Source organism: Canis aureus, chromosome 33, assembly GCF_053574225.1.
Source record: "Canis aureus isolate CA01 chromosome 33, VMU_Caureus_v.1.0, whole genome shotgun sequence".
Taxonomy (NCBI): domain Eukaryota; kingdom Metazoa; phylum Chordata; class Mammalia; order Carnivora; family Canidae; genus Canis; species Canis aureus.
This window is the reverse complement of record NC_135643.1, coordinates 30276370-30288623: the sequence shown is the minus strand read 5'-3', so window position 1 is coordinate 30288623 and position 12254 is coordinate 30276370. Positions and strand designations below refer to the sequence as shown.

At 39.7% G+C, this 12254-nt stretch overlaps 1 protein-coding gene across 3 annotated transcripts in view; it reads left to right on the top strand.

Annotated features, from left to right (window-relative positions):
• CFI (complement factor I) overlaps positions 1-12052 on the top strand; it is a 50642-nt gene extending 38590 nt beyond the window's left edge. For all 3 annotated transcript variants that reach the window (XM_077882274.1, XM_077882273.1, XM_077882272.1), the window contains 3 exons: positions 5575-5852; positions 9587-9691; positions 11721-12052. In XM_077882274.1, the coding sequence (XP_077738400.1) occupies positions 5575-5852; positions 9587-9691; positions 11721-11938 (601 nt within the window). In that variant the 3' untranslated portion in view covers positions 11939-12052. The remainder of the gene's footprint in view (positions 1-5574; positions 5853-9586; positions 9692-11720) is intronic.
• The last annotated feature ends 202 nt before the right edge of the window (positions 12053-12254 follow it).

The window sequence follows — 12254 nt, the reverse complement described above, 5'->3', positions numbered from 1 at the left end:
CCCGATGCCCAACTCCATCCCAGGACCCTGGGATCATAACCTGAGCCAAGGGCAGATACTTAACCAGCTGAGCCACACGGGTGTCCTCGAGATAGTCTTTAAAGAGGGAATTAAGTTTAAATAAGGTCATAAGTGGAGCTAATCCTATATGATTGGTCTCCTTATGTGAATAAGAAGAGATGTCAATGATGCACACATGCAGAAAATGAGCAAGCCAGTGCTGGAGCAGCATATGAGACAATTAGTGTGGAGCTTTGAGCAGTTAAGTATCTGCCCTCAGCTCAGGTCATGATCCCAGGGTCCTGGGATGGAGTTGGTCATCAGGCCCCCTGCTGAGCAGGGAGCCTGCTTCTCCTTCTCCCTCTATCCCTCTGTCCTGCTTGTGTGCTCTCTCTCTCTCTCATGATGTACTCTGGAGAACATTCCTGTGTGCTTGAAAAGATTGTGTATCCCATAGTTTTGGGATGAAATATTTGTATATATCTATTAAGTCCATCTGGTTTAATGCACCACTTAATGCCAATGTTTCCTTATTAATTTTCTGTCTGGATGTCTATCCATTGATGTAAATGATATATTAAAGTCCCCTACTGTTATTGTGTTACTTACTATATCTTTCTTTATGTCTGTTAATACTTGCTTTATATATCTAGGTGCTCCTAAATTGGGTGCCTAAATCTTTAGGAATGTTATATCATCTTCTTGGATTTACTCTATCATTATGTAATGCTCTTCTTTGTCTTTTGTTAGTCTTTGGTTTAAAGTCTATTTTGTCTGTTTTAAGTATTGCTATGCCAGCTATCCTTTTGTTTCCATTTGCATGAAACATCTTTTTCCATCCCCTTACATTCTGTCTGTGCATGTCTTTAGATCTGAAATGAATCTCTTATAGGCAGCACATAGATGAGTCTTATTTTCTACCCATTTAGCCACTCTATCTTTCAACTGATGCATTTAATTCACTTACATGTAATTATTGATAGACATGTACTTATTGCCATTTTGTTCATTGTTTGTTGGTTATTCTTATGGTTTTTCTGTTCTGTTCTTACTCTCTTCATCTCTTCCATTGTGGCCTGATGGTTTCCTTTAGTTTTATTTTGGGTTCTTTTTCTTTATTTTTTGTATATCTATTGCAGGTTTTTGTTTGTGCTCACCATAAGGCTCATATATATTGACCTACCTATCTATATAGCAGTCTTTCTATCTCTCTCTTTCTCTCTCTCCCTCTCTCCCCCCTCTCTCTCCATTTGTGTGCGTGTGTATATATATGTGTGTGTGTGTGTGTATATATATATATATATATATATATATGGCTGACAGTTACTTAAATTTGAACACATTCTAAAAGCACTACATTTTTTATTCCTTTCCTCATATTTTAAGTTTTTGATGTCTTATTTTACATCTTTTTATTATGTGTATCCTTCAACTGCTTATTTTAGTTATAGTTGATTTTACTATTTGTCTTTTAATCTTCATATTAACTTTGAAAGTAGCCAAATTACTTTACTGCCTTATTATATGTTTACCTGTATCAGTAAGATTTTTTTCTTTCATATATTTTCTTATTTCTAATTATGGTTTTCCCTTTAGACTTTTTTTTTTTTTTTTTTTTTGTAAGGCCAGTCTCGTGGCGATGAAATTCAGCTTTTGCTTGTCTGGGAAATTCTTTATCTCTTTTTCAACCCTGCCAAATAGTGTATTCTTGGTTATGAGTTTTTCTTCTTCAGCACTTTAAATATACCCTGCCACTCTCTTTTGACCAGAAAAGTTTCTGCTGAAAAATTAGCTCATCACCTTATGAGGTTTCCCTTGTTTGTAATTATTTGTTTTTCTCTGCTGCTTTTAAGATTTTCTCTAAGTAAATAAAAAAAAAAATCCCTGGGTAGCGCAGCGGTTTGGCGCCTGCCTTTAGCCCAGGGCGCGATCCTGGAGACCCGGGATCGAATCCCACGTCGGGCTCCCGGTGCATGGAGCCTGCTTCTCCCTCTGCCTGTGTCTCTGCCTCTCTCTCTGTGTGTGTGACTATCATAAATAAAAATAAATAAATAAATAAAAATTAAAAAAAAGATTTTCTTTTTAACTTTTTCCATGGTAATTATAATGTGCCTTGTTATGGATCTCTTTGGGTTCATCTTGTTTTGGGACTCTCTGTGTTTCCTGGTCCTAGATGTCTGTTTCCTTCCCCAGGTTAATAAAATTTTAAGCATTATTTCTTCAAATAAGTTTTTTGCCCATCTCTATTTCTCTTCTCTTTGTGGACCCCTATAATGTGAATGTTAGCATACTCGATGTTAGCATACTAAAATTATTTTTCAAAAATAAAAAAAAAGAAATTATTTTTCTTTTTACTGTTCTGCTTGGGTGATTTCCACTCTTCTGTCTTCCAGATCACTGATCTGTTCTTATGTATCATCTAATCTGCTATTGATTTCCTCTAGAGTATCTTTTAGTTCAGTTATTGTATTCTTCAGCTCTGTGATTTCTCTTTGGTTCTTTCAATTCTTTGTTGAAGTTTTTACTGTGTTTCCTCCATTCTTCTCCCAAGTTCAATGAGCATCTTTATGACCATTACTTTGACCTCTTTATCAGGTAAGTTACTTACTTCCATTTCATTAGGGTTTTTTTTTAATCCCTGGTTTTATCTTGTTTGTTCTTTTATTTGAACCATATTTCTCTGTCTCCTGATTTTGTTTGACTTTATCTGTTTCTGGGTACTAGGCAGAACAGCTGCTTTTCCCAGTCTTGAAGGAGTGGTCTTGTGTAGGTGCTTCCATGTGTAGATTATATGACCTGGTGGGTTTGGTTGACTGGCTAAAGCCAGAGCAGGTATGGGCCAAGGGGTCTTAGGGCATGCTACACTGGAGCCATTCTACATGGACGCTGGAGCTGGAGTGAGCATGGACCTGGGAGTCCCAGGGGGCTCTATGCTCAAACCACCTGGCTGGATGGCGGGAGCTGGGGCAGGCATGGGTTGGCAGGTTCCAGGGTGCTCTGCACCAGGGCCACCATGGCAGGATAACTGGAGCTGGGGCAAACAGGCTGGGGCACTCCACATAGGGGCTTTCCTGGTAGGATGGCCTGGAGTTGAAGCAGATGCAGCCCAGAAAGTCCTGGATTACTTTCTACCTGGCCACTTTGGTGTGATGGCTGGAGATATAGCAAGCACAAGTGGTGGTGGCTGGGGGTGTGCTGCATTGGGGCAGTCTCACCAAGACAGCTGGTGCTGGGATGGATGAAGGTAGGAGCCCACCTAAAAGGGATGGCTGGAGCTATTTAGTCTAGGAATCTGGGGTCACTGAGGCTGTAGACCAGCTAGAGTGTCTAGGCCCTTTTCCCATCTGTGTTATCAAGGTGGAAGGGGAACATAGACAATGGCACTCACCAGCACCTTCAACTCCCCAAGAAAGTTCCAGCAGGGGATCCCTGGGTGGCTCAGTGGTTTAGTGCCTGTCTTTGGCCCAGGGCATGATCCTGGAGTCCCGGAATCAAGTCCCATGTCGGGCTCCTGGCATGGAGCCTGCTTCTCTCTCCTCCTGTGTCTCTGCCTCTCTCTCTCTCTCTCTCTTTCTCTATGTCTATCATAAATAAATGAATAAATAAATCTTAAAAAAAAAAGAAAGTTCCAGCAGTTCTTCCACCATTTGGCAGACTCTCTAGGGCTCAAAATTTAATTTCTTTCATTTATAGTGTAGTTGCCCTTTACACTGGTGATTTTATTTTTCCTCCAGGCCAGGCGAATCTACACACGAACCCCTTAGGGATATTCCTTCCTACTGCAGGTCATTGAATCAGATGTGGAGTTGCCATCATTACCATATCTCTGTCTCTCCTACCTTTCTCTATGCAGTCCCTTTGTTGTTTATTGTGCACAAGCTGTTTGATTAGCCTTCTGTTCTTCAGGAGGTATTGCTCTATATGTAGTTTAGATTTGGTGTGTCCATGGAATAAGGCGAGTTCAGGGTGTTCCAACACTCCCATCGTGGACCACCACTATCAGTAGTCTTAATCTACGTTGCTTCTACTTTTTTAATTCTTATTCTCATGAATTTTGGTGGGATGCAGGGCCCACTTCTCCACTAGAGAGGCTGAAAATGTCAGACATTGGTTTTGCCAGGCTCATTTGCTGCTAGAGTATCTAAACAACATTTTTAACATGGCCCAGTAGGCTCCATGTGATCTGACCTCTACTTACTTTTGCCAGTTTCATCTTGCCCCACAGCTTCAACTCTCTGTCTGCTCTACCTGCTCTGAACTTCTTTCAACTACTCATATGCACCTTGCTCCCTGTTGCAGAGAGATCTTCAGGTGTTACTTCTAATGCCTGAAATGATTTTTCCTACCCTGTTTCTCTAGTTAGTGCTATTCTTTATTCAGATCTCAACTCAATCTTCACTTCCCCAGAGAATCTTCCATGATTCCCTTAAGTCAAAGCCTTCTTGATAAATTCTCAGAATTCCATGTGTTGTTCATTTCTCTCACTTTACACAGTAGAATACATATCTTCATTATCCCCATTATCCATTTAATACCACATCTTTCCCTAGATCCTGAGCTCCATGAAGGCAGGAACTGTTTCTGATTTTGCTCATTTCTGTATCCCAGTGGCTAGCACAGTGACTGGTAATAGTAGGTGCATACTAAGTATTTGTTGAGTAAATTGAATGAATAAACAGGACTAAACTTTAAACAATATTCAGGACCTATGATCCTAAAAAGCAACCAAAATTAATATGAGGCATAGCATTCTTGGAATATTAAGCATAAATTAAAGCATCCTGCACACCTCCTTAGTTCCTAGAACATCACCGTTTAGCTGTTAGGTGATTACCTGAGAAAATGATGGTAATGCCAATTTGCTGAAAACATGAGGTAAAAATTGGTATGAAAATTGAGTGAAGCATAGAACAAGCAGCATTTAGCTAATTTCAACTAAATTTAGAAAAGCGAAAAAAAAAGAAGAGCGAATATATTCCAGGTACAATACCAGATGAAGGGATCTAAGTACAGATGAATCAGACCTCATCCTTTGACTTCAACTAGCACAATTCAACAGGAAGAAAGGCTTCTGACAAATAAATAGAATACAATACAATGTTAAGATGAACAGTCTTAAACACAGTCTTAAGTCTTAAATGCAGGATAATGACTGCTATAGTCTTCACCTTGAGAACCTCTGGGGTTGGCAAAGTAATGAGAATGTGTGCCCTGATTCCCCATTTCCTCAACCACATTCCTGGCTACATGCTTTCTGATCTCTGCTTGAACACCTTCAGTGATGGTGCTCTCCAGAGGTAGCCAACTCATTCCACTTCTGGGCAACTGTTAGTGCGTTCTTTATGGCCCTTATATTGAGCAGTTAGATGGGTTATTCCTCTCTTTATTTGGCCACTAACATTCTACCCCATAAATTTAATCACACTGCCTCATAACAGCAAGGATTAAAAAAGAATCTGGAAAAAGGAAGAAAGTCCTTTAAAACAGAGAATATAAAGACGAAGCATCAAATGTTCATGTTTTAGTTGTTTTTTTCCCTCAATATAACTTATCTCCCTTTCCTTTCTATTATAGTGTCAGTAGAATTTACCAGTACCAAATATGGACATCATTTCTAAGTTCGTTAAGACCTGACAGTGATACAATTGTTCAGCTCGCAAAACAAATTATTGTTCATGAAAATTACAGCGGAGCCACCTATGAAAATGACATAGCTTTGATTGAATTGAGAAAACGCTCAAACCAAAAAGAATGTTCGCTGCCTCATTCCATCCCTGCCTGTGTCCCCTGGTCTTCATATCTATTCCAACCTAATGACAGATGCACTGTTTCTGGCTGGGGTCGAGAAAAAGGTATATGTTTTAAAATTTGTTAATCAGAATCCAGGGGTTCTATTCCAGGGGAATAGAAATGGATAGAGCTAATTTCCTAGTACTCTGGGAAAAACATAGCATAACTCCAGAAAAATGAGGAGTCAAGACTGGCTTCATGGGAGTGAGACTTGTGCAGTTGTCCAGCATCCCAGGCTCCAAAGGCCCCATGCTTAGTGTACTGCTATGCTGTCATCATCATTGAATTCTTAATAATTTTTGCAGCGGCCCCCACCTCACGTGTTTTTTGTTTGTTTTTTGTTTGTTTTTTGTTTGTTTGTTTGTTTGTTTTTTACTGGGCCCTGAAAATTATGTAGCTGATCCTGATCCAGAGTTTCAGAGGACATCTACACTCTGTGATCTTGAAGTATACATTGAGGGGTAACCATTTAAAAAAAAAAAAGTAGAGTGACAGGGGGACATATACAGCATGGACTTTCTGGATTTGTTAGAGAGACATGGATGGAAGATAAAATGGTTTTCAAAGGAATAGTCTCAGTATAGGTGAATCAGTAATCCCACAACCCTCTGCTTTCTCCTTCACTTCCTCATTCTCCTTGCCCCACCATTGCGTCCCATAAAAAGTAAAAAATAAATAAAGAAAGAAAGAAAGAATTATTTCTTGAGCTTCTAAGAAGACTTGAGGTGAACATTTGTGTGAATAAGTGATGTAGACACTTAGAAAAACTGGCTAAATTAGAAGTTAAATTAGAATTAGCCAGTGTTTTTACCTTTATCTTGAAGAGTTAGCTTTGAAATTTAGCTTCCTTTTGACCTCCTACATCTCTTTGTAAATAACTTCACTACATGTCTTATAGACTCATACTCCACTACATTGTTTATAATTGCTACATTGAAAAGTTCCAAATATGTGTATAAATTAACATATAATACCCAAGACTAAATGTTATTAGTAATTAATTTATTCAGAAGGCATTATGTCCTAACATTTGTTCCTTAAAAAACTTTTATTATGTACATTTACGAGTACAAGAGTAGAGATTAAGTATATACAATAAGCCTATTTACTTGTCACTCAGTTTCCAGTTATCAACCCTCTACCAGTCTTGTTTTATCTCTCAGAATTATTCACAAGCTTAATAGATAAATAGGAAGGGCTACTTATAAAGGGATTAATTACAAGGATGTGGATAGGGGTTTGGGGAACTACAAGGGCTAGGCAGCAACCTGGAATGAACAGTACCAGAACAGCTTCTCTTAGATCTAAAGATGTGAGAGGAAGAAGTTACCACGAGAAAGAGTATCAGGTTGAGCAGGCTGCATTAAGAGAAGCAGTGATTTTGGATAGAAGGTTATAGCCAACCCCAATCTCTTTATCTTCTCTCCTTATCTTCCCTTCCTTCCTTTATGTTGAAAAGCAGAGGCTAGGGACACCTGGGTGGCTCAGCGGTTGAGCATCTGCCTTCCGCCCAGGGCGTGATCCTGGAGACTTGGGATCGAGTCCCACATAGTGCTCCCTGCATGGAGCCTGCTTCTCCCTCTGCCTGTGTCTCTGCCTCTCTCTCTGTGTCTCTCATGAATAAATAAATAAAATCTTAAAAAAAAAAGAAAAGAAAAGAAAACCAGAGGCTAAGAGATTCCTGTTGAGGTGGTCCCTTAGATCAGGCTCTTTAGGCAAAGGGTAGGGCATCAAAGGGGAGAGAATGGATCTGAAGGACACTTGGGAGCTATTGAACATACTCCTCCCACCCACCCACCACACACAGTTATTTTTTCCTGAAGCATATTAAATCAAACCCAGATATAATGTAATTTTACCCATGAATATTCCAGTAGATACATTTACCAGGTAAGGACTTAAAGAAACAAAAATAAAAACAAAAACACAACATCATCCATATCTAACAAAATGAAAATGATCCCATAATATCATCTAATAACCATTCCATGTTTAATATTTCTCAATTATTTACAAACTATTTTAACAATCAGAATTATTTCCTTGGGATCCAAAGTCTGCACTTTGCATTTGGTGGCTATTTTTCTTAAATCTCTTTTACTCTAGAACAGTTACCCTCTTCCTTTTATTTAAAATGTTATTTATTAAAGAAACTGAGTCGTTCTTATTTTGGAATTTTCACACCTTGAATCTGGCTGATTGTATCTTTGATGTGGCATTTTGCACATTCTTCTATTCCATGTATTTCCTATAAACTGGTAGGTATGTTCTTATGCATTGTTTTACTTATCAATCAAACAATTTAACACATTTTTGAGCCCTTATCATACCTGCAAGATAGTAATGCTAATGTATTAGGATTTCACTGATGAAAAATATGGACCAAGTCAACAAAGAGTACAGAGGCTACAGATTGAGAGACAAGACCAGCACTCAAGGGACTTACAGTACAGAGAAGCCATCAGATGTGAATGCCACCATCGGATAGCAGAATGTGACAGGTGCCCCAAGGAGTATATAAAGCAATAGAATGCCTGAGTGGCTCAGTCAGTTAAGCATCCAACTCTTGATTTTGGCTCAGGTCATGATCTCAGGATTGTGAGATCAAGCCCTGCATCAGACTTGCTGAGCATGGAGCTTGCTTGAGATTCTCTTTCTCTTTCTCCCTACGCCCCTCCCCACTCTCACTCTCCCTCTAAAAAAGAAAAAAGGGAGTATACAAAACAAGAGTTCAGGGGAGGGAATAATCTCCTGAGCCATTAAAAATTGTTCACATAGTATAGGAATTCCCAGTTTTTAAAGGCTTTTCCTGAGTTGGAAGAAATAATAAATCACTAATTAAAAAAAAAAAAAAAACTCTTAACCTGAAGAAGATAGCATTTTAAAACTAACTTGAAGTAAGACTTGAAGGAAAGAAAAGAAAATATCCTAATTTGTCCTTTACTTTGGTGGATTTTTGTCTCCCCCCTGCTTTTCAGAAGAGAATATTAGTTTTATAGTATACTACATGCTCCCTACAGTGTTAGGGTCATGGAGGTGTCCTCTCAAGATAACCAGAAGCCAGGGTACCTGGGTGGCTCAGTGGTTGAGCATCTGCCTTTGGCTCAGGACGTGATCCCGGGGTCTTGGGGCTCAAGTGGTGATCCCCGGGGTCCTGGGATGGAGTCCTGCATCAGGGTTCCTGCAGAAGCCTGGTTTTCCTTCTGCCTCTGCCTCTGCCTCTCTTTCTGTCTCTCTGAATAAAATCTTAAAAAAAAAAAAAAAAGATAACCAGAAGCCTCTGTCCCCCAATAGTTTATTCATTAAGTGAGGGGGTAAGTCATTTGACTTACATTCATTCTTATGTCAAAAGATTGTTTTCACTCTAACAAGCACTGTCAAGGAAATCTGTGACTGTTAAATGATAGGACCTATTCATGTAAGAAAATGCTAATCACTGACTGGATCCACAGTCACTGGATCAGTCTAGCTCCCCGACTGGACTTAGCAATTTTAGGGGAAGGAGTTTATCTTATTCATCTCAGAGCACCCAGGGCTTTGTGAAATAAGAATGACTCCAGCATGTGTTCAATAATGCCCCTTAACTATTTTTAGAAGGGCAATTATAGAAACAGGGCAGAGGAGCAGCATAGGATTAAATACGTTAATGAATTCTCCTCAAAAGTTTATATATGTGTTAAGGAATATATGTAATCTTCTATATTCCTCATGGTTTACCAAATTATGAGAATAAGTATTTATTTAGATTTCTCATTTGTGACTTCTAAATGTCTATTTGTTCTCTCACTTTGTTTAGACAACCAAAAAGTTTATGTACTTAAGTGGGGTGACGTTAAGCTAATAGACAACTGCTCCAAGTTTTACCCAGGTCGCTACTTTGAAAAAGAAATGGTGTGTGCAGGTAAGTCCCAAGTAGCTTCTCTAAGCTATTTACACCTACCCCCGACCAAACATCTCTCCTCCTCTCTAAATCCATCCACTTGCTCTGGGCCCTGGGCCCTTTCATTGGACCTTCTGGCTGGTGCTTCCCTGGCCCCTAGTTCAAATTCCCTTAAGCTAACACTAAAAGGAAAAATCTTATGACACCGTATGGCATATAGCAAGGTGACCAAGAGCATGGACTCTGGAACAGACTGCCCGGGGTTTACATCCCCGTTTTTACCAATTACTACTCATGTGACCTGGAGCAGGGTTCCCCATCTGCAAAATCCAAGGTCTTAATAAATGAGGAAACAGATGCACAGCAGTTACATAGTTTGCCCAAAGTCCTACAGACAAGAAGTGGCATATCCAGGATCAAAACTCAAACTTGTTCTAAATAAAATTCTGAACAGTCTCATTTCAGATGTGTCCAGTCAGGAGTAAATCCTCCCTCCTCAGAAATCCCATTGCACTTTTTATGATACCTGCCACTGACTGCTAGTGATACAGAGTTGCAGGGTGCTTGTCTCATGGAGTGGAAGGATGAATCTCCCCAACACAAAAGGGTAAAGGGAAATAAAAGTTTATTAAGTGAAAGTGAGAGCAGAAAGGAAAGAAAAAAGCTCTCTAGAAGCAGAGAGGTCCTGAATGAGTTGCCACCTAGGGCTTTTAGTGGCAGTCTTTTATTGAGAACTGTCAATGGGAAGCCCATGGCCTTGATATTCTTCTACCAACTTGGTCTGTTCCCTTATCTCTTGTTCTGCTCCACTGGATCTCAGCCTCTCCACCTGCAGGGAACAGCAGAGCCCATCAGGGGAGTTAAAGGCCCCCTGTATCTCTCGCCTACATCTTATAACCCCTTCTATACTCTCTGGAACGGACCTGTGGGCACAAAGTACTGGGATTGTGAGGAGTGATTGATTGTATACTCTTTTAATTCATGGGGGTGAGGGATAGCACAACTCTGAAAGCAAGGATTTCAGGACCTCAAGGGGCCAGCTATGCCAAGATAAGGTTACTTTTAAGCGTGAAGGCACTAAGGCAGCCACGAGTTCCTTGAGGAGGGTCACACTCTGCATGTTTCAGGGACCTATGAGGGTCTTGCAAGCTATAAGGTGATTTTAATTGAAACTACATTTCTTTTGCCTTTGTTTCCCACATCTTTGACACAAGCTACCACAGTTCCTACTATTGGCGGTGATGCTAAGGCAGGGAACCAGCCAGGGTAATGCATATATGATACTTTATTAAAACCACTTATAAAAATAGTGTATTACAGAAAAAGGCAATGTTATTGACATCCTATAGCTTTTGGGATCCGTGATTTAAAAACCTTAGAAAGTCTTAAAAGTGAAAAGAAAGTAAACAGTCATTCCCAGTGCCCTCCCTTCTTAAATGGAGTTCAGGATGCCAGAGGACAAAAGGGGAGAATAGCACAAAACTTACCAGGAGGCAATTATCACAATTAACAGGAAAAGTTCTAAGGTCTCCCTGCCTGAGTTCAAGTCCACCCTCTGCCACTCAGTAGCTGAGTGGCCTTGGACAAATTAGGTTCCTCTCTGTGCCTTATTTATCTGATCTTAAAATAGGGATAATAATGATGCTTAGCTCATTGGGCTGTGGTTTAGGATTAACACAATGAATGACTAATATATATTAAGCACTCAATAAGCACTAAGTATATCTATTATTTTCCCAATCAGCACTGGATGCTACTTTCAGATTGCAGTCTCCTTAGAGTATAAACTTGCATAAAATAGAGGAAGTAAGGGAAGCACTCAACTAAATTTGGAAAATGAGCAGAAGACTAAGTGTCCCCCTACCTGCATTGCTCCATCTCTATGGGCCCAGCAGGGGCCTGGTAAGGGAGAATACTCATTGTTTCCCGTTAGGAAAGTGGAAGAAAGCCAGAAGGTACACCCATTGGTGGAGGAGACAAGAAGTCGGCATGGCAGCCTCGACAAATGGAAGTGCGTGTGTGATTTTCTTTTTTCCTTTGTCTTTTTCAGGTACAGATGACGGTTCCATCGACGCCTGTAAAGGGGACTCTGGAGGTCCCTTAGTCTGTAAGGATATCAACAATGTGACTTATGTTTGGGGTGTTGTGAGTTGGGGTGAAAACTGCGGAAACCCAGAGTACCCAGGTGTTTACACCAAAGTAGCCAATTATTTTGACTGGATTAGCCATCACGTGGGAAGGTCTCTTATTTCTCAGTACAATGTATAAAATTGTGGTCTCTCTCTTCTACTCTTTTTCTCTAGGGAGTTGGATTTTAGTTGAAATGATACTGCATAATTAGTACTTCTCTAGGAAAAAAATAATAAAGCACATTTTATTGGACATTTTTAAAGGTCTCTACAAAGCTTATTCCATATTGGAACTTTGCCACATAATCAACAAAGAAATATTTTAGTTGGGCATCCATATTTTATTGAATTGAAATTGGGATTAAATTATCTCCTTATATAGGAATGATATATCGACTATACTAAAGGTTTTGCTAGTTGAATGACATTGCATTCACATAAGCCTGCATTCAAAC